Source organism: Salmo trutta, chromosome 32, assembly GCF_901001165.1.
Source record: "Salmo trutta chromosome 32, fSalTru1.1, whole genome shotgun sequence".
NCBI lineage: Eukaryota > Metazoa > Chordata > Actinopteri > Salmoniformes > Salmonidae > Salmo > Salmo trutta.
In genome coordinates this window covers 34,668,726-34,695,604 of record NC_042988.1, presented here as the reverse complement: position 1 = coordinate 34,695,604, position 26,879 = coordinate 34,668,726, and the positions used below count along the sequence as shown (strand labels likewise).

The 26,879-nt window shown below is 42.7% G+C and overlaps 1 protein-coding gene across 1 annotated transcript; it reads right to left on the bottom strand.

Annotated features, from left to right (window-relative positions):
• Positions 1–17,474: 17,474 nt before the first annotated feature.
• LOC115170506 (transmembrane protein 100) lies at positions 17,475–17,933 on the bottom strand. Its single transcript, XM_029726720.1, has one exon. It carries the CDS (start codon positions 17,931–17,933, stop codon positions 17,475–17,477), a length of 459 nt encoding a protein of 152 aa, XP_029582580.1.
• Positions 17,934–26,879: the final 8,946 nt, after the last annotated feature.

Sequence of the window (26,879 nt, the reverse complement as noted above, 5' to 3'; positions counted from 1 at the left end):
GTCAGAATAGAACACTGACAGTATGTCAGAATAGAACACTGACAGTGTGTCAGAATAGCGCAATACAGTATTTCAGAATAGAAGACTGACAGTGTGTCAGAATATAACACTGACAGTATGTCAGAATAGAACACTGACAGTGTGTCAGAATAGAACACTGACAGTGTGTCAGAATCGAACACTGACAGTATGTCAGAATAGAACACTGACAGTGTGTCAGAATAGAACACTGACAGTATGTCAGAGTAGAACACTGACAGTATGTCAGAATAGAACACTGACAGTATGTCAGAATAGAACAATACAGTATGTCAGAATAGAGCAATACAGTATGTCAGAATAGAAGACTGACAGTGTGTCAGAATAGAACACTGACAGTATGTCAGAATAGAAGACTGACAGTGTTTCAGAATAGAACAATACAGTATGTCAGAATAGAACAATACTGTATGTCAGAATAGAACACTGACAGTGTGTCAGAATAGAACAATTCGGTATGTCAGAATAGAACACTGACAGTATGTCAGAATAGAACACTGACAGTATGTCAGAATAGAACACTGACAGTATGTCAGAATAGAACACTGACAGTGTGTCAGAATAGAACACTGACAGTGTGTCAGAATCGAACACTGACAGTATGTCAGAGTAGAACACTGACAGTGTGTCAGAATCGAACACTGACAGTATTTCAGAATAGAACAATACAGTATGTCAGAATAGAACAATGCAGTATGTCAGAATAGAGCAATACAGTATGTCAGAATAGAAGACTGACAGTGTGTCAGAATAGAACACTAACAGTATGTCAGAATAGAACACTGACAGTATTTCAGAATAGAACACTGACAGTGTGTCAGAATAGAACACTGACAGTGTGTCAGAATCGAACACTGACAGTATGTCAGAGTAGAACACTGACAGTGTGTCAGAATCGAACACTGACAGTATTTCAGAATAGAACAATACAGTATGTCAGAATAGAACAATTTAGTATGTCAGAATAGAGCAATACAGTATGTCAGAATAGAAGACTGACAGTGTGTCAGAATAGAACACTGACAGTATGTCAGAATCGAACACTGATAGTATTTCAGAATAGAACACTGAAAGTGTGTCAGAATAAAACACTGACAGTGTGTCAGAATAGAGCAATACAGTATGTCAGAATAGAAGACTGACAGTGTGTCAGAATAGAACACTGACAGTATGTCAGAATAGAACACTGACAGTATGTCAGAATAGAACACTGACAGTGTGTCAGAATAGAACACTGACATTGTGTCAGAATCGAACACTGACAGTATGTCAGAGTAGAACACTGACAGTGTGTCAGAATCGAACACTGACAGTATTTCAGAATAGAACAATACAGTATGTCAGAATAGAACAATGCAGTATGTCAGAATAGAACAATGACAGTGTGTCAGAATAAAACACTGACAGTGTGTCAGAATAGAGCAATACAGTATGTCAGAATAGAAGACTGACAGTGTGTCAGAATAGAACACTGACTGTATGTCAGAATAGAACACTGACAGTGTGTCAGAATAGAACAATACAGTATGTCAGAATAGAACAATACTGTATGTCAAAATAGAACACTGACAGTGTGTCAGAATAGAACAATTCGGTATTTCAGAATAGAACACTGACAGTAAGTCAGAATAGAACACTGACAGTATGTCAGAATAGAACACTGACAGTGTGTCAGAATAGAACACTGACAGTGTGTCAGAATAGAACACTGACTGTATGTCAGAATAGAACACTGACTGTATGTCAGAATAGAACACTGACTGTATGTCAGAATAGAACACTGACAGTATGTCAGAATAGAACACTGACTGTATGTCCGAATAGAACACTGACAGTGTGTCAGAATAAAACAATACTGTATGTCAGAATAGAATACTGACAGTATGTCAGAAAAGAACACTGACAGTTTGTCAGAATAGAACACTGACAGTATGTCAGAAAAGAACACTGACAGTATGTCAGAATAGAACAATACAGTGTGTCAAAATAGAACAATACAGTATGTCAGAATAGAACACTGCCATTGTGTCAGAATAGAACAATACAGTATGTCAGAATAGAACACTGACAGTGTGTCAGAATAGAACAATACTGTATGTCAGAATAGAATACTGACAATATGTCAGAATAGAACACTGACAGTATGTCAGAAAGGAACACTGACAGTGTGTCAGAATAGTTCAATACAGTATGTCAGAATAGAACACTGACAGTGTGTCAGAATAGAACACTGACAGTGTGTCAGAATAGAACAACACAGTATGTCAGAATAGAACAATACAGTATGTTAGAATAGAACACTGACAGTATGTCAGAATAGAACACTGACAGTATGTCAGAATAGAACAATACAGTATGTCAGAATAGAACACTGACAGTGTGTCAGAATAGAACACTGACAGTGTGTCAGAATAGAACAATACAGTATGTCAGAATAGATCACTGACAGTATGTCAGAATAGAACACTGACAGTGTGTCAGAATAGAACACTGACAGTGTGTCAGAATAGAACAATACAGTATGTCAGAATAGAACAATACTGTATGTCAGAATAGAACACTGACAGTGTGTCAGAATAGAACAATTCGGTATGTCAGAATAGAACACTGACAGTATGTCAGAATAGAACACTGACAGTATGTCAGAATAGAACACTGACAGTATGTCAGAATAGAACACTGACAGTGTGTCAGAATAGAACACTGACAGTGTGTCAGAATCGAACACTGACAGTATGTCAGAGTAGAACACTGACAGTGTGTCAGAATCGAACACTGACAGTATTTCAGAATAGAACAATACAGTATGTCAGAATAGAACAATGCAGTATGTCAGAATAGAGCAATACAGTATGTCAGAATAGAAGACTGACAGTGTGTCAGAATAGAACACTAACAGTATGTCAGAATAGAACACTGACAGTATTTCAGAATAGAACACTGACAGTGTGTCAGAATAGAACACTGACAGTGTGTCAGAATCGAACACTGACAGTATGTCAGAGTAGAACACTGACAGTGTGTCAGAATCGAACACTGACAGTATTTCAGAATAGAACAATACAGTATGTCAGAATAGAACAATGCAGTATGTCAGAATAGAGCAATACAGTATGTCAGAATAGAAGACTGACAGTATGTCAGAATAGAAGACTGACAGTGTGTCAGAATCGAACACTGATAGTATTTCAGAATAGAACACTGAAAGTGTGTCAGAATAGAACAATACAGTATGTCAGAATAGAACAATACTGTATGTCAAAATAGAACACTGACAGTGTGTCAGAATAGAACAATTCGGTATGTCAGAATAGAACACTGACAGTATGTCAGAACAGAACACTTACAGTATGTCAGAATAGAACACTGACAGTAAGTCAGAATAGAACACTGACAGTATGTCAGAATAGAACACTGACAGTGTGTCAGAATAGAACACTGACAGTGTGTCAGAATAGAACACTGACTGTATGTCAGAATAGAACACTGACTGTATGTCAGAATAGAACACTGACTGTATGTCAGAATAGAACACTGACAGTATGTCAGAATAGAACACTGACTGTATGTCCGAATAGAACACTGACAGTGTGTCAGAATAAAACAATACTGTATGTCAGAATAGAACAATACAGTATGTCAGAATAGAACACTGCCATTGTGTCAGAATAGAACAATACAGTATGTCAGAATAGAACACTGACAGTGTGTCAGAATAGAACAATACTGTATGTCAGAATAGAATACTGACAATATGTCAGAATAGAACACTGACAGTATGTCAGAAAGGAACACTGACAGTGTGTCAGAATAGTTCAATACAGTATGTCAGAATAGAACACTGACAGTGTGTCAGAATAGAACAACACAGTATGTCAGAATAGAACAATACAGTATGTTAGAATAGAACACTGACAGTATGTCAGAATAGAACACTGACAGTATGTCAGAATAGAACAATACAGTATGTCAGAATAGAACACTGACAGTGTGTCAGAATAGAACACTGACAGTGTGTCAGAATAGAACAATACAGTATGTCAGAATAGATCACTGACAGTATGTCAGAATAGAACACTGACAGTGTGTCAGAATAGAACACTGACAGTGTGTCAGAATAGAGCAATACAGTATGTCAGAATAGAAGACTGACAGTGTGTCAGAATAGAACACTGACAGTATGTCAGAATAGAACACTGACAGTGTGTCAGAATAGAACACTGACAGAATGTCAGAATAGAACACTGACAGTGTGTCAGAATAGAACACTGACAGTGTGTCAGAATCGAACAATACAGTATGTCAGAATAGAACAACACAGTATGTTAGAATAGAACACTGACAGTATGTCCGAATAGAACAATACAGTATGTCAGAAAAGATCACTGACATTATGTCAGAATAGAACACTGACAGTGTGTCAGAATAGAACACTGACAGTGTGTCAGAATAGAGCAATACAGTATGTCAGAATAGAAGACTGACAGTGTGTCAGAATAGAACACTGACAGTATGTCAGAATAGAACACTGACAGTGTGTCAGAATAGAACACTGACAGTGTGTCAGAATCGAACACTGACAGCATGTCAGAATAGAACACTGACAGTATGTCAGAAAAGATCACTGACAGTATGTCAGATTAGAACAATACAGTATGTCAGAATAGAACACTGACAGTATGTCAGAATAGAACACTGACAGTATGTCAGAATAGAACACTGACAGTATGTCAGAATAGAACAATAAAGTATGTCAGAATAGAACAATGCAGTATGTCAGAATAGAACACTGACAGTGTGTCAGAATAAAACACTGACAGTGTGTCAGAATAGAGCAATACTGTATGTCAGAATAGAATACTGACAATATGTCAGAATAGAACACTGACAGTATGTCAGAATAGAACACTGACAGTGTGTCAGAATAGAACAATACAGTATGTCAGAATAGAACACTGACAGTACGTCAGAATAGAACACTGACAGTGTGTCAGAATAGAACAATACTGTATGTCAGAATAGAATACTGACAATATGTCAGAATAGAACAATGATAGTACGTCAGAATAGAACACTGACAGCACGTCAGAATAGAACACTGACAGTATGTCAGAATAGAACACTGACAATACGTCAGAATAGAACACTGACAGTGTGTCCGAATAGAACACTGACTGTAAGTCTCTCTCTGTGGATGGGTGAGGGTGCAGGGGGCAGATGAGCACCCCAGCCAAATTCCTGTCATTTGTATCTGTACTGACCTCGAACATCCAGGTAACTATTTCCCCTCCATCTGCACTCTGGCCCCACTGACCTCTTCACCCGTCTCCACCCCTCCACTCCACCTCCCTCCACCCAACCCCAAACACACTCGCCCCAGTCCCTACATCCACACCTGTTTCCCATCACCAGTGACTACTGGGTCATCTGTAATTTGTACAGGGCTTTCAGTTCATGGAATGCTACATCAAGACATGTATTTCACATTACCGTCACCTAGGCTTTTGTCTTGTCCAAAGCAACTTACAATAAGAGCATTATATGGCATCTATTCGGTACAGTGCTTTCAGTTGATGTGAATAACACCTGGCATCTATAGCCTGTTTCTCGTTAGTCATGTAGTCTTATCCAGAGCGACAAGTAATACATGCATTATACGGCATGTGTGGTGATAATTGACAACAACAATTTATGCTACATTTGGAGGTAATGTGTTGTCATAGTTATGGCTGGATCTCTATTTGGCAATGTGATGAGAAGACAGATAGAAAGAACAGATAGTGAAGGAAGAGATAGTGAAGGAAGAGATAGTGAAGGAAGAGATAGTGAAGGAAGACATAGTGAAGGAATAGAAATGGAAAGAAGAGATAGTGAAGGAAGAGAAATGGAAAGAAGAGATAGTGGAAGAGATAGTGAAGGAAGAGATAGTGAAAGATGAGATAGTGAAGGAAGAGATAGGGAAAGAAGAGGTAGGGAAAGAAGAGATAGTGAAAGAGAGCAGGAGAGATGGGAGGAAAAAACAAAGGGAAAGAGACAGAGGAGGAGAATGGAACAGAATGATAATGATAATGAGAGAGTGATTGTGTGTGTGTGCATGTGTAGTGTGCATGCATAGTGTGCATGCGTGCAAGGTTGGTGTGTGTGTGTGTGTCAGAGGCAGGGCAGGATGGTTAATAGTTATTACAGTGCAAGATAGACACATGCTCACAACAACAATGGTTTAATTGATCTTTCCAGAGAGCAGTATTGAGCAGTATGTAGCCTGTCTTTCTCAACTTCAATTAAGTCATAATAATATGACTGATGAAAGGGAGAGAGCGAGAGAGAGAGAAATAAATGAGGATACTGGCTTTTGTTGTGAATGTGATTTTCTGAAAACCCCATTTCACCAGTAGGTGGTGCCTTTCGTTGGGCCAACTTCCTGGGCCCTACGTTTTTCCTTGACCATGTGACTTGACAAGGAACATCTCTGGGCCTTAGTGACAGCAGATTTATTCCCTGAGTTTCTTCACTACAATGTTCAGTGATGAGACAGGTTTCCTGTTTGAAATGACAGTTACAATTCACACAACAGGTTACATGAATCTAGACAGCACATAGCTGGTTTAATGACTGGGATGATGACTCTGGCATTGAGAGGTGATGCAATGATGAAGGGAAACTCTCTCTTAACACTGTTGGTAAAATGTTGTTATGATCTAGTTATGACGAAGAGGTTGTGTTCTGGGAATTCTATTGTCCCTTAAATAAACAGATAATTCTTTGGAAAAACAATTTGTCAAAATGACTCAATAAGACATAATAACCATTCACACACAAACATGCTCCAGGCTTTCCAAGAAAAATAGCAAATAGCATACTGTCTTTCTCATTCTCTGTCACGTCCTGACCAGTAAAGAGGTTATTTTGTTGTTATAGTATGGTCAGGGCGTGGCAGGGGGGTGTTTGTTTTGTGTGTTTTGGGATTTTGGGTTTGATCTATGTTTTTTTTATTTTTTTATTTTAGCATGTTATCTATGTTATCTATTTCTATGTTTTCCTTTCTAGTTATTCTATTTCTATGTTGTGTATGTTTGGGTTGATCTCTAATTGGAGGCAGCTGATCCTCGTTGCCTCTGATTAGAGATCATATTGAAGTAGGGGTTTGTCTTCATGGGTTTTGTGGGTAGTTGTTTCCTTGTATAGTCAGTGCACCTTACGGGACTGGTTTTCGTTTTTGTGTTTAATAACCTGTTACATCTAGGGGGCAGTATTTTCACGGCTGGATAAAAAACGTACCCGATTTAATCTGATTATTAGTCCTGCCCAGAAACTGGAATATGCATATAATTATTAGCTTTGGAGAGAAAACACTCCAAAGTTTCTGAAACTGTTTGAATGGTGTCTGTGAGTATAACAGAACTCCTATGGCAGGCAAAAACCTGAGATGCTTCTGTTCAGGAAGTACCCTGTCTGAACATTTCTTGCCCTTCTTGATTCTCTCTATCGTTTACAAAGGATCTCTGCTCTTACGTGACACTTCTCACGTCAACAATGGAGTCTCACAGCCCGGGAAAAACAGGAATGATGTCATTCAAAGCCCTGGCTGAAGCACACGAGAGCAAATGCTGAGTGGTCAGTCAATGGACTAAGCCTTAGGCGCGTGACACGCCCCGCCCCCGGCTTTTGGTTTTTTCCTCAGTTTACAGACAGGCAGATTCCCGGTCGGAATATTATCGCTTCTCTACGAGATAAATTGCATAAATATTGGTTTTAAACAGCGGTTGACATGCTTCGAAGTACGGTAATGGAATATTTCGAAATTTTTTGTCATATTTTGCGTCATGCTCGTGGCCGAGATTTAGCGTTGGGATAGTGTCTAGAACGCACGAACAAAACGTCGCTGTTTGGATATAACGATGGATTATTTGGGACCAAACCTACATTTGTTATTGAAGTAGAAGTCCTGGCAGTGTATTCTGATGAAGAACAAGCAAGGTAAGAACATTTTTCTTATAGGAAATGTGATTTTGGTGAAGGCTACACTGGGTGGGTGTCTAAATAGCTAGCCCTGTAACGCCGGGCTATGTACTTACATTATTGCAAAATGTGCTTCATCCGAAAAGCTATTTTAAAATCGGACATATCGAGTGCATAGAGGAGTTCTGTATCTATAATTCTTAAAATAATTGTTATGCTTTTTGTGAACGTTTATCGTGAGTAATTTAGTAAAATCACCGGAAGTGTTCGGTGGGAATGCTAGTTCTGAACGTCACATGCTAATGTAAAAAGCTGGTTTTTGATATAAATATGAACTTGATTGAACAGACATGCATGTATTGTATAACACAATGTCCTAGGTGTGTCATCTGATGAAGATCATCAAAGGTTAGTGCTGCATTTAGATATGGTTTGGGTTTATGTGACATGATATGCTAGCTTGAAAAATGGCTGTGTGATTATTCCTGGCTGGGTACTCTGCTGACATAATCTAATGTTTTGCTTTCGCTGTAAAGCCTTTTTGAAATCGGACAGTTTGGTTAGATAAAGGAGAGTCTTGTCTTTAAATAGCTGTAACATAGTCATATGTTTGAAAAGTGTAAGTTTTCGGATTTAGAGGAGTTTGAATTTCGCGCCCCGCCCATCATTGGATATTGGAGCAGACGTTCCGCTAGCGGAACGTGTAGATGTAAGAGGTTTTAAGTGTGGTTCTTTAATAAATACGAAGATGAGCACTTTATCTGCTGCATTTTGGTCCGATGATTCTTCCTCCTCAGACGACGAAGATTGTGACATTCTCGCTCCCCCCGTCTCGCTCTATCTCTCCCCCCGCCCCCTCTCTCTCTCTCCACCCACTCCTCCCCTCCCCCTACTCTTCCTCTATTTTTAGCCCAGTCCTGCAGAACAGAAATCCTGACAGATCTATAGGGATAAACCTGGAGTCCAGGTTAACCTGAGCATCAATGAAGACTCAACAGCTCTGTAAACACCTCACAATGCACAAGCACTAATTGTGTTATGGTCAAATTAAAGGGACAGATAAGGGAAATGACATATTTAGATATGTGTTTCCTTACTTTTAAGGCAGTCTATCCCTTTAAACTTCTTAGCCAAAACAGAGTTATACTTTCTTCGATCAAAACCTTATACCAAGAGATGACAGAAAGAGAGGATTTTCACATCACTGCTTTAAATAACCTTTTACTGCAGTGGGCTAAATCAGGGTCACACAGAGTGGTCCTTGGTAGTCTTAAATAAATCTACTTTAAAACAGAAGTATACACCTCATATACATGGTTATGGGCAACAACAAAAAAATAAGATGCCAGATAGGAAATGTTTGAATCCCAATATTACACTTCATATACATCACAGAAGAGTGAAATATAACAAAACTGTTTGACATAGAAACACCAGATTTTCGGTGGGTTTAAAAAAATAATGTTTATTAATTATGAAATTATGAAAAATATGAATAACATTCCACCCATGAGGCCACCAGGTCATTTGACTGCAGGAAAGAGCTACTACAACAATTAAAATATACACGTTCAGATATAGAGTATAAATATACAAATATAAATACAGTTGTATTCACCATAGAATATTCATAATGGGCAGACAGACACATTTCTGTCACTAGTGACAAATAAACAGCATTGGTTTCAGCAGACAGACATGGCTGTCCACTATTTGTTAAAGACATCCCTCACCCGGAGTAGAGGTAATGTCCCTCTTTTTCTCTCTTCTCTTTTGCAGCATAATCATCATTCCATCTTTACATCACATCACCTCATACCAGGGACGTGTTCATTAGGCACCGAACGGAAGAAAACAGACCCAAGTAGTGTGGAAGAACCTGAACTAATCCAATGAGAAACGTTAGTTTTCATATTCCGTTGTAAAATCTTATGCTACAGTGTGCCCTAATGAACACGACCTAAGTGCTATTCAAGTATCACATCAAGTACTACTACGTACTGTATATATGATTACATAACGAGATTTTCCCCTCATAAGCAAGCACACAGCTGAACACAAACAGCTGATCACACACAGCTGAACACACACAGCAGAACACACAGAGCTGATCACACACAGCAGAACACACACAGCTGAACACACACAGTACATGCATGTGGGATTGCGTAGGTGTTCAGAGACCTATGTGTCGGACTGTGCATATCCGTGTGCGTGCGCATGTGTTTGTGTGTCCGTGTGTGTGTGTCCGTGTGTGTGTTTCAGTGTGTGTGTGTGTATGTGTGTGTGTGTCTGTGTGTCCGTGTGTGGTTAGAATGACAGCCTAACTGCTTGTGACTGTGTTCTCTGCACGTAGCACTTTGCGGTACATTTCTCTCAATGAAATTGCACAACTCTCTCGCTCTCTCTATTAAGGTATCTATACTTTTACTCAAGTATGACAATTGGGTACTTTATCCATCTCGCTCTCTCTCTCTCTCTCTCTCTCTCTCTCTCTCTCTCTCTCCATAGGCCGTGATCAAATGTAGCTCACTATAAACCGAATAGGGTGCCATTTAGGACACAGCATCTTTCAAGTGATCCCTTATGTTAACCCTACTGTTAGTAGCAGCCTGTTAGAAAGTCTCTTGGAGCCTCAGACTGAACACTAATAGAAGAACACGCTGCACAGAGGAAACACCAAGACCAAGAGAGAGAGAGAGATAAATGGAGAGAGAGAGAGAGAGACCTAGAGAGAGAGAGACCTAGAGAGAGAGAGAGAGAGAGAGAGAGAGAGAGAGAGAGAGAGAGAGAGAGAGACATAAATGGAGAGAGAGGGAGAGAGACCTAGAGAGAGAGACCTAGAGAGAGAGAGAGAGAGAGAGAGAGAGAGAGAGAGAGAGAGAGAGAGAGAGAGAGAGAGAGAGACCTAGAGAGAGAGATACATAAATGGAGAGAGAGGGAGAGAGAGTGACATATAAAGGGAGAGAGAGGGAGAGACCAAGACCGAGAGAGAGAGATAAATGAGAGAGAGGGAGAGAGAATGACATATAAAGGGAGAGAGAGAGAGAGAAAGATATGGTTACAATGTAATCATCAATAAACATCAGAACCACCTGGGGCCTTGTCTCTCTCTCTCTCTCTCTCTCTCTCTCTCTTCTAAGGGATTCTCAGAGTGCTGCCTACAAATCATCTCTTTTATAAATATCCCACCCTGATTCTTTTGTTATTCAGACTTGGCTTCCTTTCAATTTAAAACTATGTTATGTTACTATTTGTGGCAAATACTCCATGGAAATAGAAACATAAGAGCGTAAGTCACCAGAGACTCATGAAATAAATATGTTCCTCAGTCTTCATTAATCGTGTTCAACTAGTGCAAGAGAAAAAAAAGGAAATTCAACAGAACAACTCCAGTTTTACTCCAGTTTTACCATGACTTCAGCAGTGCATGGCTGGATGAACCAAGTCTCTGGCCAGGGAAAGGAACATTTTAAAGCTCGCCTCTTGGCATCAGGGAGAAAATGTTGCAGTTTTCAAGCACATTTCCTGCAATTCTACACATTTTGTAATGAAGCATGTACAACTTTGCCATTTTAAAGGCCCAGTGCAGTCAAACATTATATTTATATATTTCCACACTATGAGGTTGGAATAATACTGTGAAATTGTGAAAATTATGATAATGCTGTAAAAGCTGTTTGAAAAGTCCACCTAAAATTTCAGCATGTTTTGATGGGATGGTGTTTTGTTCTAGCAATAAATTAGTTAATAGACCAATAAGAAAGAGAGTTCCAAACCTCTCTACCAATAACAGCTAGTTTTCAGTTTTCCCCTTCCCAGGGGTCTGCAGACCCCACTTTGAGAACCCCTGCTCTAGCGTTTCTAGCCCAGGACTAAGAGCGTCTGGGGTTAAGTATAGACTTGGGATAACCACATGCAATGTGAAAAGGCCTTTTGAAGCTAGCCTGCTGGTAGCAGACCTGTTTGAGCCTCAGCCTGACTCCTTGGTCGTGTCCGTTGTCATGCCAAACTCGACAAACAATGTATGGCATGACGACGCAAGTCAGTAGAGCTGGCTGTAAAGCACATAGAATAGTATACACATCCCACTGTGGCCACACGGGTTGTATCAATGCTGTTTGCATGTCATTTCAATGAAATTACGTTGAATAGACGTTAAATTGACGTCTGTGCCCAGTGAGAGTACTGGAGAACCCAGCTACTTCAGCCAGTAAAGCCAGAAACTGTTTTCAATAAGAAACGCCACCAAGCTAGTAAAGCCACTTGTTATTCTGTCCAGTAACAAAAAGGACAAGAAGGCAGCATTCCTATTCTGTGGCTTAACGCCCGGACCACTGCCTTTATCCTGCGCCAGAGCAGCCAGAGTTTAGAGACATTTTCAGTGCCGTTTCCAGTAAAGCATTCTAACTCTAAATAATAATCATATTCCGTTCAGCATGACCAGTGGTGTAAAGTACTTAAGTAAAAATACTTTAAAGTACTACTTAAGTAGTTTTTTGGGGTATCTGTACTTTGCTTTACTATTCATATTTTTGACAACTTTTACTTTTACTTCACTACATTCCTAAAGAAAATTATGTACTTTTTACTACATACATTTTCTCTGAGACCCAAAAGTACTCGTTGCATGTTGAGTGCTTAGCAGGACAGGAAAATGGTCCAATTCACGCACTTATCAAGAGAACATCCCTGGTCATCCCTACTGCCTCAGATCTGGCTGACTCACTAAACACATATGCATCGTTTGTAAATGATGTCTGAGTGTTAATGTGTACCCCTGGCTAGCCGTACATTTTAAAAACAAGAAAATAGTGCCGTCTGTTCTTGATTTATATAAGGAATTTGAAATGATTCATACTTTTACTTTTGATACTTAAGTATATTTAGAACCAAATACTTTAAGACTTTTACTCAAGTAGTATTTTACTGGGTGACTTTCACTTTTACTTGAGTAACTTTCTATTAAGGTATCTATACTTTTACTCAAGTATGACAATTGGGTACTTTTTCCATCTCTCTCTCTCTCTCTCTCACACTATCGTGCCAATCTGAACTATACTGCGTTAGTTCATCAAATGTTTCCAGCATAATTCCAGTAGGCCAGAGCAGTAGAGCTCACCTCAGTTTGGCTGGGTTCAGTAGAGTAGAGGATATAAGACAAAGCTGTACTGACTAACACATTCAATAGAGGGCATAGTTACAGTACATTCACACACAATAAACTGCAACATATTCAGGACAAAGGCAAAAGCAGGAGAAAGGTCTGATCCATGCCATTGCATGTCTATCCTACTACACTAGACATGTAACCATAGAGCTGAGGCTGACCTGTGAGTGGAGAGAGGCTGCGTCTTTATTGGCACCCTTTTCCCTATATAGTGCACTACATATGACCGGGGTTCTGGTCAAAAGTAGTGCACTAAATATGGAATAGGGTGCCATATGGGATGCAGACCGAGTCTTTGGCACTGAAAGGCTATGTATCTGATTTCTCTTTATGCATAGACACATTTAACACCTTGCTAGACGCCATTGGTGTTCTATAGGACTGGGTCAATACTTGGCTAATCAATGACACTTTTGTCACGGGGAGAGCCCGTTTAAAACAGGCACCGCTCCAGACTGAAGGCCAGACTCCCTTCTCTACCTCTGTTCGCGTGTATGTGCATTCTAATCTACACCCATTTAACTCTCTCTATGCATCCAGAGATACACTGTAGTAGTCAAGACAACCGTCAATATGTTAGTTCTATCGTCAAGACAACCGTCAATGTTAGTTCTATCATCAAGACAATCATCAATGTTAGTTGATTGTCTTGATGATAGAACTAACATTGACGGTTGTCTTGACGATAGAACTAACATATTGACGGTTGTCTTGACGATAGAACTAACATATTGACGGTTGTCTTGACGATAACCGTCAATATGTTAGTTCTATCGTCAAGACAACCGTCAATATGTTAGTTCTATCATCAAGACAATCATCAATATGTTAGTTCTATCGTCAAGACAACCGTCAATATGTTAGTTCTATCATCAAGACAACCATCAATATGTTAGTTCTATCGTCAAGACAATCATCAATATGTTAGTTCTATCGTCAAGACAACCGTCAATATGTTAGTTCTATCATCAAGACAACCATCAATATGTTAGTTCTATCGTCAAGACAACCGTCAATGTTAGTTCTATCATCAAGACAATCATCAATGTTAGTTCTATCATCAAGACAATCATCAATATGTTAGTTCTATCGTCAAGACAACCGTCAATATGTTAGTTCTATCGTCAAGACAACCGTCAATGTTAGTTCTATCATCAAGACAATCATCAATGTTAGTTCTATCGTCAAGACAACCGTCAATATGTTAGTTCTATTGTCAAGACAACCATCAATATGTTAGTTCTATCATCAAGACAATCATCAATATGTTAGTTCTATCATCAAGACAATCATCAATATGTTAGTTCTATCGTCAAGACAATCATCAATATGTTAGTTCTATCATCAAGACAACCATCAATATGTTAGTTCTATCGTCAAGACAACCATCAATGTGTTAGTTCTATCATCAAGACAATCATCAATATGTTAGTTCTATCGTCAAGACAATCATCAATATGTTAGTTCTATCGTCAAGACAACCATCAATGTGTTAGTTCTATCATCAAGACAATCATCAATATGTTAGTTCTATCATCAAGACAATCATCAATATGTTAGTTCTATCATCAGGACAATCAGCCCAAGTGGTTACCTCAGTAACACTGTGTAGCCTAGCCTACTCATTCTCAGAACATCTATCGAGAGAAGCTAGATGAGTCCAATGCCTCTATTCCCTAATGACACAAACCTGTACAGATCCTTTTAAAACACTGATTCATCAGTACAAAATGAGGATGGTCCAATCAAATGAATGTGTGTGTTTGCATGTGTGTGTGTTTGCGTGTGTGTGTGTTTGTGTGTGTGTGTGTTTACGTGTTCGTCGTGCTGCAGTAGTCCCAGTCTCCTCCAGTGGTCAGTCACAACGGGCTATTCCACGAGAGATGAGAAAAATGGTGAGGGGGGAGTGGGAAATGTTTTAATGGTAATAGTAATGTGAGGGAGGGAGGGTTGTCTCCCCCTGAGATAGCTGTCTGTCTGTCAGGGTCGAGGGAGGAGAGGGAGAGGAGGAGAGAGAGGGAGGAGAGGGAGAGGAGGAGAAGGAGAGGAGGAGAGAGAGAGAGGGAGAGGAGGAGAGGGAGAGGAGGAGAGAGGGAGAAGAGAGAGATGGAGGAGAGAGAGAGAGGAGAGGGAGAGGAGGAAAGAGAGGAAGGAGAGGGAGAGGAGGAGAGAGAGGAGGAGAGAGAGGGAGAGAGAGAGAGAGAGAGGAGAGGGAGAGGAGGAAAGAGAGGAAGGAGAGGGAGAGGAGGAGAGAGAGGAGGAGAGAGAGGGAGGAGAGAGAGGGAGGAGAGAGAGGGGGAAATTCTCCAAAGAGCAGAAGAGCAGATGGAAACGGGTAACACACAAGTCAGAGCCTTTTTCCATGATCCAGCTCTCCAGTTCTCTGCTCCACTCGCTCAAGGCACTGAAAAGGGGACGGGAGGGGTCCCTCAGAGTGGAGTGTCACCAAGTCAAAGTCTCTCTCGGTGGAATGTCCCCTCAGCAGTAATGTCCTTCATTTATCCCGTCCTGTCCCCTGCTCGCTCTCTCTTGCTCTCTCTCTTTCTCTCTCTGTGAGAGAGGAGCTGAGGTCGTACGACTGCAGAGAACCTGACAGAGGTCAATGCTCATAGTCACACTACAGTGTATCAGGTGTGCAGTGCAGTCCCTCACTCAGCTCTCTCCACTCCACTCTCCACTCCACTCCACTCTCCACTCCCAGAATGGCTGCGTGGAGAAAAACATGGGGGAAAATGCCTTCATGTCCCTTTTCCACTGACAGGATTAACACCAGTGCTGGACCTAAAAACTCTGGATTCTGTGTTACCAATGGCTGAGGCAGAGAGACATTGTTTCCTTTGGGCCTTTATGGCCTTTATGACTCCATGTGGAATATTCTCCTCCTTGGTCTGTATTCCACAGTCTAGAATAGTAGTCTTTTCTGTGCCTCAGAAAGGCACAAAGGCACAGACTGACCTACTACTGTAATACTGAAGGGACTGGTCACTCTGGTCTACTGTAATAGTGTAGATGTGGGATTTCTTTGTTCCATACATTAGTTCTTGTGTTCTTACACTGGAAAAAGTCCACAGGTTCTGTACATACTCTTTCGGTCCAGCAGAATGTCTTTCTTGCACACACACACACACACACACACACACACACACACACACACACACACACACACACACACACACACACACACACATATATACACACACACACACATACATATACACACACACACACACACACATATACACACACATACACAAATACACTCACACAAATAAACACACAATTTTCCTGCCCTCTCCTGCTCCTCTCCTCGTCCCTCTACCACCAGCTGCCAGTAAGATCCTGGCGGACTCAGGTTCCACTCTCCCGTTGCGTAACAAAAGCCCCAACACATTGCTGCAGTGTCACAGGACGAGTGAATGACGCGGGGCACCGACGCGGGTGCACTCCTCTTTCGGCCCGGTGTCGAGTTGCCGTCGCTGGCCCACTTTTCACCGGTCGGACGGCCTGTCACCTGTCCTGGCTGGGAGGAATGCCGCGACTGACGCGGCCGGTGACGGCAGCAATGACTCCGGCAGCAGCTCGGCATAGCGGATGAAGTGTCTGTGTGAGGCTCCCGCTGCGTGTGTCAATGTGTGTGAGGGGGTCTCAGGGTGTGTGTGTGTCTCCTGAGAGGTTGTTTTGACACTGGACACCTGCTGTCCGACGGTAAAAGCGCATGTGTAGAGGAGGTGGTGAACCCGCATGCCAGAACCATCCGTCTCTCTCTCTCTGTCTCTCTCTCTCTGTCTCTCTCTCTCTGTCTCTCTCCTCAGACTTCCACAGGTACTTCCTCCGCCTGTCTGTCTGTCCGTGAACCCTTAGCCCTCATCCTCGCCACACCTCTTCCTGTGTCCTCGTCCTCTCCACACCTCTTCCTGTGTCCTCGTCCTCCTCCTCTCCACACCTATTCCGGAGTCCTCGTCCTCTCCACACCTCTTCCTGAGTCCTCACCCTCCTTCTTGCCACACCTCTTCCTGAGTCCTTGTCCTCCTCCTCTCCACAACTCTTCCTGAGTCCTTGTCCTCCTCCTCTCCACACCTCTCCCCGAGTCCTTGTCCTCTCCACAACTCTTCCTGAGTCCTTGTCCTCCTCCTCTCCACACCTCTTCCCAAGCTATGAGCTGAGCCAAGAGCAGCCAGGCTCCATAAAGACTAGGGAGGGCTGGTGGTGGTGGCTAGCCCAGCCCCCTGGCGGTACTCCCTTCCTGGGGCTTCTCTCCTCTCTCATGTCCCTGTGTGGTCAGAATATCCCAGGTTCCAGGCGTTCCTCACAAAGGGCACTGCTCTGAGGTAAAGGAGCTCCCTCCTCCTCCTCCTCCTCCTCCGGCTCCTCCTCCGGCTCCTGAGGCCCTCTCTTTCTTTTTCCTCTTCTTTCTCTTGTGGACCGTCCAGCAGGCGGCGGCGGTCAGTGTCAGCACCAGGCCGGCTATAAGCAACACTACCGTCACCACTTTGGTCAGGGGCAGGTCGTTGTATGTGTAAGTAACAGCCGTGCCCGACACACCGATCACCAACGAGATGATGCCAAAGGGGAAGATGCAGCGATACCAGGACTTCTCCATGCCGCCCGTGGCCTGGGAAAGGCGCTCCAGACTGGATAGGACCTCCGGGACTTTGGGCCCCTGAGCTTCCAGCTGGCTCAGGGCCTGATTGTCTTGTCCAGGGGCCGGGGCTCCTGGGGGCTGGGGTGGAGTATGGCAGGCCAGTTTGCCAGTGGTGCAGCCCATCCTGTCGGACTAACCCGGCCTTCCGCAGAGGGAGAGGAGGTGGAGGCTGGAGATGCAGACCAGGCAGCAGATCCTCCTGGAGCTGCCTACCTCAGCTATCTTCTCCTCAGTAGTAGTCAGCACTGGCCTGGAGCAAGAAATATAGACAACCAGAGGAGGTTTCTCTGTCTCAGAGCACAGAGAAGAAAGGGAGGAATAGCTAGAGTGGGAAGTATTGTGAGGTTTTGGTCATAACGCGCAGAAATCCTACTCACACTCTCCCTGTCTCTTCCTCCCTCTCTCTCCGTCTCTCTGCTGCGTGTGCCCTGCTTGCTGCTGACTCCCTGGCAGCACATTGTACACTCTGCTGCCGGGACTGTAGGGGGATATATAAGGGGCCAGCGGAGGGGGTGGAGCCAGGGAGAGGAAAGTGGGCGGAACAAAGCCTCCGATTGGCCACAGCACATGTGATGTCAAATTCCGGGGCAGGGAGGAATGGGGAGTGGTGGGAGAACAGGAAGCGGGAGGAGAGAAGAGGAAGGGGGAAGGGAGAAGAGGAGAAGAACAGTTTAACTGCTCCCTCTCCGTCTCATCTCTCTCCATCCTTCCTCTCCTTTATTCTCTTTTTTATCTCCATGCGGTAGAGAGTTAAAGAATCCCCTGGAGAATAGAAGAAACACCTACTGCTACGTTTTCTGCAGGGAGGGGAGCATGATTCTGCCAGGATTCAACTATAGAAAAGATACAAGCAGAATGAGGTAGAGATAGCGTTTTTTTATCAGAGTAGAGAGAGGAAGGGGAGTGTTTGGAGCATCTGCCACCTCTCTCTCTCACACACACCTCGCCGCAACGACACAGCTGTATCACGCTCGACATACTAATTATACAACAACGGCATTCCCACTGCACCCTGCCACAACACAGAGGGACCACACACACACACACACACACACATACACACACACAGATACATTTAGAAACACATTCACAGACAGACATACAGTCCATATATGAAAACCTATATTTATACCAACAAGATATCACAGTCGGACTTCATGCCCCAACGTCCTTGGACAAACGTTTATTTTTGACGAGTAAACTGACTTCATCTCCCAACGTTCTGTGACAAACTTGTTAAATTTAGGCACACAGAAACAACTCTAGTGTGAAGTGTAGGCATTCATTCTGGCTGGGTTAATTAGGGGTTAAGGTTTGGGATAGGGATGAAACAGAGACAACTCTGACTGGGCTTGGTATGTTGTTGTGGACGGATGGTGAAGTGGCGATGAGCTCCTGCTCTGTAGACTGTGAGTTCAATCCCAGTGCAGGGCTCTTGGGCTGGTTTTGACAGTGTCTCCTGACATCCAGTGGACTTGCACAAATGTTGAATTTCGCCTTGGATCTGGAGTGATCCTTCTGATTTATACACAGATGCACGTAATAGCAAACACACTCAGCACCCATTCCTCCTCCTCCTCCGCCCACACACACGACGCAGCACCCATTCCTCCTCCTCCACACACACGTACGCAAAGCCTCCTGCCAAATGGCAAAATGGGATAAAGGCTACGTATGGATGACAGAGAGGCTAATCCCCTCTATACCACCAGGACCAGCCTCCGGAGCCTACAGCCTCTGTTCAAATGAAATCAATCCAGACAGCTCTGCCTCACGAAGTCCTCTCCCAGCTCACCTAAACCCAGTTACAGAAAGATGCTTCACTAGGGACTACTGGTGGGTTAGGCTCTACTGGGATGACATTCTAACCAGTTTGAATGCTGTTTCATTTAGAATGCACGCTCATAGGATGAGTAGAATGCTGACTGGAATAATACATTGAACTCTATGGGATGGGATATATTCATTCAACTATGAATATTGTAAGCATGATTTTAATAAATGATTAGCACAGATAGTAGTTTTGTGTGTGGGTGTGGACTCCTTGATATGCAGGAGGAATGACAGTGTCATTTTAACTAAATAAACCATGTCATGCTAATCAGGAATGTCTCGTCTTAAAGCCGTCTACAAAGAGCCACGGTCCCAGACGTCTCCTCCATTGTGAACATGCTTATTTGTGCACTGTGTGTGTGTGTGTGTGTGTGTGTGTGTGTGTGTGTGTGTGTACATGCATGTACAGTTGAAGTTGGAAGTTTACATACACCTAAACTCATACATTTAAACTCAGTTTTTCACAATTCCTGACATTTAATCCTAGTAAAAATTCCCCGTCGTAGGTCAGTTAGGATCACCACTTAATTTTAATAATGTGAAATGTCAGAATAATAGAGAGAATGATTTATTCAGCTTTTATTTCTTTCATCACATTCCCAGTGGGCCAGAAGTTAACATACACTCAATTAGTATTTGGTAGCATTGCCTTTAAATTGTTTAACTTGAGTCAAATGTTATGGGTAGCCTTCCACAAGCTTCCCACAATAAGTTGGGTGAATTTTGCCCCATTCCTCCTGACAGAGCTGGTGTAACTGAGTCAGGTTTGTAGGCCTCCTTGCTTGCACACGCTTTTTCAGTTTTGCCCACAAATGTTCTATAGGATTGAGGTCAGGGCTTTGTGATGGCCACTCCAATACCTTGACTTTATTGTCCTTAGGCCATTTTGCCACAACTTTGGAAGTATGCTTGTGGTCATTGTCCATTTGGAAGACCCATTTGCGACCAAGCTATAACTTCCTGTCAAGTGTCAGTTATGTGGAGGTGAGGATAGAGTCAAGCGCAGGACACAGAACTGAGTAAAATAACGTACTTTACTCTGAAAAAGCAATTATCCAAAAATTCACGCAGGGAATACAACCCTAACACAAAAGACTAACACAAAAACCATGAAACAATCACGCACAAAACATAATGAGAACCAGAGGGTTAAATAGGGAAATAATAACCTAATGGGAACCAGGTGTGAACAATCAAGACATAACAAATGGAAAAAGAAACGTGGATCGGTGGCAGCTAGAAAGCCGGTAACGATGACCGCCGAACACCGCCCGAACAAGGAGAGGCACCAACTTCGGCGGAAGTCGTGACACTTCCTGACTGATGTCTTGAGATGTTGCTTCAACATATCCACATAATTTTCCTTCCTCATGCAGCCATCTATTTTGTGAAGTGCACCAGTCCCTCCTGCAGCAAAGCACCCCCACAACATGATGCTGCCACCCCCGTGCTTCACGGTTGGGATGGTGTTCTTCGGCTTGCAAGCTTCCCCCTTTTTCCTCCAAACATAACGATGGTCATTATGGCCAAACAGTTCCATTTTTGTTTCGTCAGACCAGAGGACATTTCTTCAAAAAGTACGATCTTTGTCCCCATATGCAGTTGCAAACTGTATTCTGGCTTTATTATGGCGTTTTTGGAGCAGTGGCTTCTTCCTTGTTGAGCGGCCTTTCAGGTTATGTCGATATAGGACTCGTTTTACTGTGAATATAGATACTTTTGTACCTGTTTCCTCCATCATCTTCACAAGGTCCTTTGCTGTTGTTCTGGGATTGATTTGCACTTTTCGCACCAAAGTACGTTCATCTCTAGGAGACAGAACGCGTCTCCTTCCTGAGCGGTATGATGGCTGTATGGTCCCATGTGGTTTATACTTGCGTACTATTGTTTGTACAGATGAATGTGGTACCTTCAGGCGTTTGGAAATTGCTCCCAAGGATGAACCACACTTGTGGAGGTCAAAAAAATGTCTGAGGTCTTTTTATTTTCCCATGATGTCAAGCAAAGAGGCAGTGAGTTTGAAGGTAGGCCTTGAAATACATCCACAGGTACACCTCCAATTGACTCAAATGATGTCAATTAGCCTATCAGAAGCTTCTAAAGCCATGGCATCATTTTCTGGAATTTTCCAAGCTGTTTGAAGGCACAGTCAACTTAGTGTTTGTGAAGTTCTGACCCACTGGAATTGTGATACAGTGAATTATAAGTGAAATAATCTGTCTGTAAACAATTGTTGATGAGAACCAGTTCATAGACTCGGGGATAACTAGTTATTGATGTCAGCCATTGATGAGAACCAGTTCATAGACAGGGGATAACTGATTATTGATGTCAGCCATTGATGAGAACCAGTTCATAGACTCGGGGATAAATAGTTATTGATGTCAGCCATTGATGAGAACCAGTTCATAGACTCGGGGATAACTGATTATTGATGTCAGCCATTGAATAGAAGTCCACCTACATTCTTTACCTGTCATCATGTCTCTCTCAAGTCTGGCGGCAGATTAACAAAATATCCTACCAGACTAGCAGAGAGGCGGAGGGCGTCACCCACAACATAGAAATACAACTAATTCTATGGTCACAATCACAGGAGGTTGGTGGCTCCTTAATTGGGGAGGACGAACTTGTGGTAGCGGCTGGAGTGCAATCGGTGGGATGGTATCAAATACATCAAACACATGGTTTTCATGTGTCTGTTGCCATTCCATTCGCCCCGTTACAGCCATTATTCTGAGCCGTCCTCCACTCAGCAGCCTCCACTGGTCACAACAACCTGAAGGGGGTTTACTGAGGGGACAGTCAAAGACCTTTTAGTATGATTTATTTACCAAACCTCCTTGGTTTCAACATAAACAAAGAGAGTTGTGGAATATATGTTCCTCCATAGTCTGAAAGGAAATAAGAGGACATGGGAATAGATCCACACACACACACACACACACACACACACACACACACACGACAAGATTGAACCTTTATTAAGATGTTCCTTCCTGCCCTCCGTTGAAAAGCTCTCTGTGACGGAGTAAACTGACACACACAGGCAGGGTGGTCAGGGAGGAAATCAAATAATAAACATTGCTGGAGGGGTAATTGATGAAACAGCGTGACTCAACACTAGCTGCCTGCTGTAACTGAATACCAACAGAGAAAGACATACAGGAGATTTGGGAGGAGAGGAGGGGGATGGATGGGGGGAGAGAAGGGCCGGGGGCGTCAGAGAAGAGTGGGAGGGAGAGGAGAAAGAAGGCTCAATGAAAAGCGAGGTGGATTCTTGGTAACACAGCATGGTTTCTGTGGTTGTGTACTTGGACACGGCCGTTTATAAAGCACTATAGGTTTTGTACATCTGCCCCCCCCCCATTCAAATTACAGAGAGGATGGATAGATTAAAGGGCCAGGCGGAGAAAGAATAGAGTGGAGGATAATTCAATTCAAACAACTTCAGTTGTCCCCTTGCTGAAATGACTAAAAGGAAAAGCAAGAGGGAGTGAGAGAAAGATAACAGTTGAGTAAGAGGAATATAGAACAGTTACACAGAAAACTTAAACGTTCATTTATTTTGTTACTATTTTTCCTTTAGTTTATTAAGCTAAATGTGTTTGTTGGTTAAGAGCACGTAAGCAAGCATTTCACGGTAAAGTCGACCGGTTGTATTCGGCGCATGTGACAAATACAATTTAATTCCACCACTTTTCAACCTCATTTTCATTATCTCCAGCACAATACCAGTTTCTACGTTTTCTAGTAAAAATATACAGTGAAGTGTAACAGTTCTACCCGATGGCATCAAAAGAAACAGTGATTTTCAAACACTATGAGATTCACAGTGACGTGGGGAGCAAGAAAATACCCTTAATGCCTAGAAACTAGTTGTTCTTCTTTAATCCTACCCTGTGATGTCAGAGAAGCATCTTTTAAGAACTCTTATCTTTTTAAATCACAGAAATGCATGTTGACACTGGTATGGTGCTGAAAATAATGAATATGAGGTTGAAAAGTTGCAGAATTGCCCTTTACGTAAAGACTAGGACATTGCTGAAAATTGTTCAGTTGTCTGAAGCATACATACTACAGTATGTCACCTGGGCGGGACTTGTGTCAGGCAAACAGGAACACAGGAAGGCTGAGTTGCGTGAGCTCACCGGGACCTCTGTGTGTTGCAAATTTATGTTGACATTATTAATGCCCGCCGCTTAGTACTTTCCTGTCTCCCCTCTTCACACGCCCTGGCCTAAACTGAGACAACCTCTTAGCAAGACAGAATCCTTCCTTTTGCTGGGAATCCAGCCCTTCCCACACAAAGACTGGCAACCACAATTATACAGACACATAGTTTGTCTCAATAAAACGGTATTTATCCCCCCAGGGGCAATTAAGAAAGGCATAGTTATAAATCACAGTGGATGCTTTGAGAAAATGGTTGGGAGCGTTTCTCATTCAATAATGGATTGATATACGGTAGCATCATGACTAAATAAATAATAACAATATGTTCTGTTAGGGATGGCAAACGGGCCCATAAAAGCACAGATAATGTGTGTAGTAGTAAAAGAGCTCTGATGAATACCGGTACCATGACAGATACAGAAGATTGTGACAGAGCTAGCACTTGATAGAATCATTTCTAAATGAATAATGATCAGTGCCCTCATCACTCTACTGTAGCAGAGGAAAATGACCAGTTTATCAGAGTAGAGCTGTTGGTAAGGAAGAGCCAGTCGTCACTAACTACCACAGCCACAAAGTCATAAACCCAGCCTATTTGTACAATTTCTCGAATTAAAATCGGATTTTAAACCTAACCCTAACCACATTCCTAACTCTAGCCTTATGTTAAGACCAAAAAGCAAATTTGTGTTAGCCAATTTTGACTTTGTGGCTGTGCTATCTAATGGAAAACAGAAGATCCCTATTTTCTTCCATTTTGTGCCTACTGAACACCACCCTTGTGTCACCATGACTACTATCCTGCTGCATGCTATTATGTCTCTTTGTCTGTTTCTGATGAGAAACCTGCTCACCCCAGCTGACATCCATCTGAGTAGCTTTCCATGGAACCTGTTCCCCTGGTGACTCAGTCACCCTGGAGGTGTGTGTGTGTGTGTGTGAGGTCTGGTGCAGCAGAGCATACTCACCCACGACCCGCTGTGTAAACCCGGCGCCACCTGTCGCCCAGTCTGGACCAGCTTGTGCCATCCTCACGTCATTTGACTGTGGGTAGACTGGGCACGCATTGAATTGGCCCTTTTTTATCCTCTCTAGGCCCCCGCTACCTCTCACACCCACCCTCATAATCTCTCATATCGCATCAGAGGAAATCCCAAAAAATTGTCAGAGACTCCAGTCACCCAAGTCAAAAACTGTTTTCTCTGCTACCGCACAACAAGCAGTACCGGAGCGTCGTCTAGGACCAAAAGGCTCAGCTTCTACCTCCAAGCCATAAGACTGCTGAACAATTAATAAAATGGCCACCGGACAATTTACATTGACCCCTCCATTTGTTTTTACACTGCTGCTACTCGCTGTTTATTATCTATGCATAGTCACTTCACCCCCACCTACTTGTACAAACTACTTTGACTAACCTGTACCCCCGTACACTGACTCTGTACCGGTAGCCTCTGTGTATAGCCTCGTTATTTTATTGTGTTACTTTTTATCATTCTTTACTTTAGTTTATTTGGTAAATATTTTCTTAACTCTTTTTGGAACTACATTGTTGGCATTTCAATGTAAGGTCTACACTTGTTGTATTCAGTGCATGTGACAAATAAAATTAGTTTGACAGACCCATCACTTCATATTCTATCACAACAGATCCTAGGATCAGATAGATAGAATATTAGATGTGGTCATGCCAGACCCATACATGATGTAGAAATCTGAGCCAGAAGCAGACAGGATGGGAATGTCAGTCAAAATGTAAGAAACAGCAGACAGAGGCTATTCCTCTTAGATTAGGCCTGGATTCTGGCCAGTCAAAGACACAGATCAAGTTTGTGGAGATGAACACAGACGGCTGGTCCCGTAGGCCTTACCCTTCAATGTTGGCCGATCTGAAGGGTCTCGATAGGAAGAGAAGCGGTGGTGCAGCCACCATATTGCTTACACTTTAAACATCTGCAAACATCAAAGGATTAGGTTAGGGCCAAGGGGAAGAGGTAGGGAGTGAATTGGGACTGGCACTTGGTGCGTGTCACAGGAGGATAGTGGCACCATAATTTGGGAGGACAGGCTCATAGTAATGGCTGGAGCGGATTAGGTGGAATGGAATGAAATACATCAAACACATGGTTTCCATGGTGCCATTCCATTTGCGCCGTTCCAGTCATTATTATGAGCCGTCCTCCCCTCAGCAGCCTCCACTGGTTCGTACCTACTCCACCTGTCGACCGGTGGCGTGTTGGCCGGGCAGGTGAGGCTCATGCTGTTGATCTACCTCTTCAGCCCTCCCCAACCGTCATTAAACTGTTTTGCCAAGTTTTTCCCCACTGGATTTTTGCTTGCTTTGTCCTATTCACAGTACCCCTGGCGTGTTTTGAATGCAGCCCAGGGCCAGGATGGATAATAGTGAATCTCCTACATTGTTCTCCTTCCACACCACCCCACAGACCAGAAGGACAGAGTTAGTTTAGGCCTTCTTTCCCAAATGAGTCACGTGCCTCCTTATTTGCTGCCTTATAAGAGCAAACTCTGCACAAAGAGACCAGTGCTTCCCGTTGTATGAACCACAGTGCTTCCCGTTGTATTAACCACAGTGCTTCCCGTTGTATTAACCACGGTGCTTCCCGTTGTATTAACCACAGTGCTTCCCGTTGTATTAACCACGGTGCTTCCCGTTGTATTAACCACAGTGCTTCCCGTTGTATTAACCACGGTGCTTCCCGTTGTATTAACCACGGTGCTTCCCGTTGTATTAACCACAGTGCTTCCCGTTGTATTAACCACAGTGCTTCCCGTTGTATTAGCCACAGTGCTTCCCGTTGTATTAACCACAGTGCTTCCCGTTGTATTAGCCACAGTGCTTCCCGTTGTATTAGCCACAGTGCTTCCCGTTGTATTAACCACAGTGCTTCCCGTTGTATTAACCACAGTGCTTCCCGTTGTATTAACCACAGTATTTATTTCGGGGGGAAAAAATGGTGTACTTGATATTTAAAATTAAAACTTAACATGCATTAGATAAGAGGGAATGTAGTCTGTATAACAAGTACTAATGTACTGTAT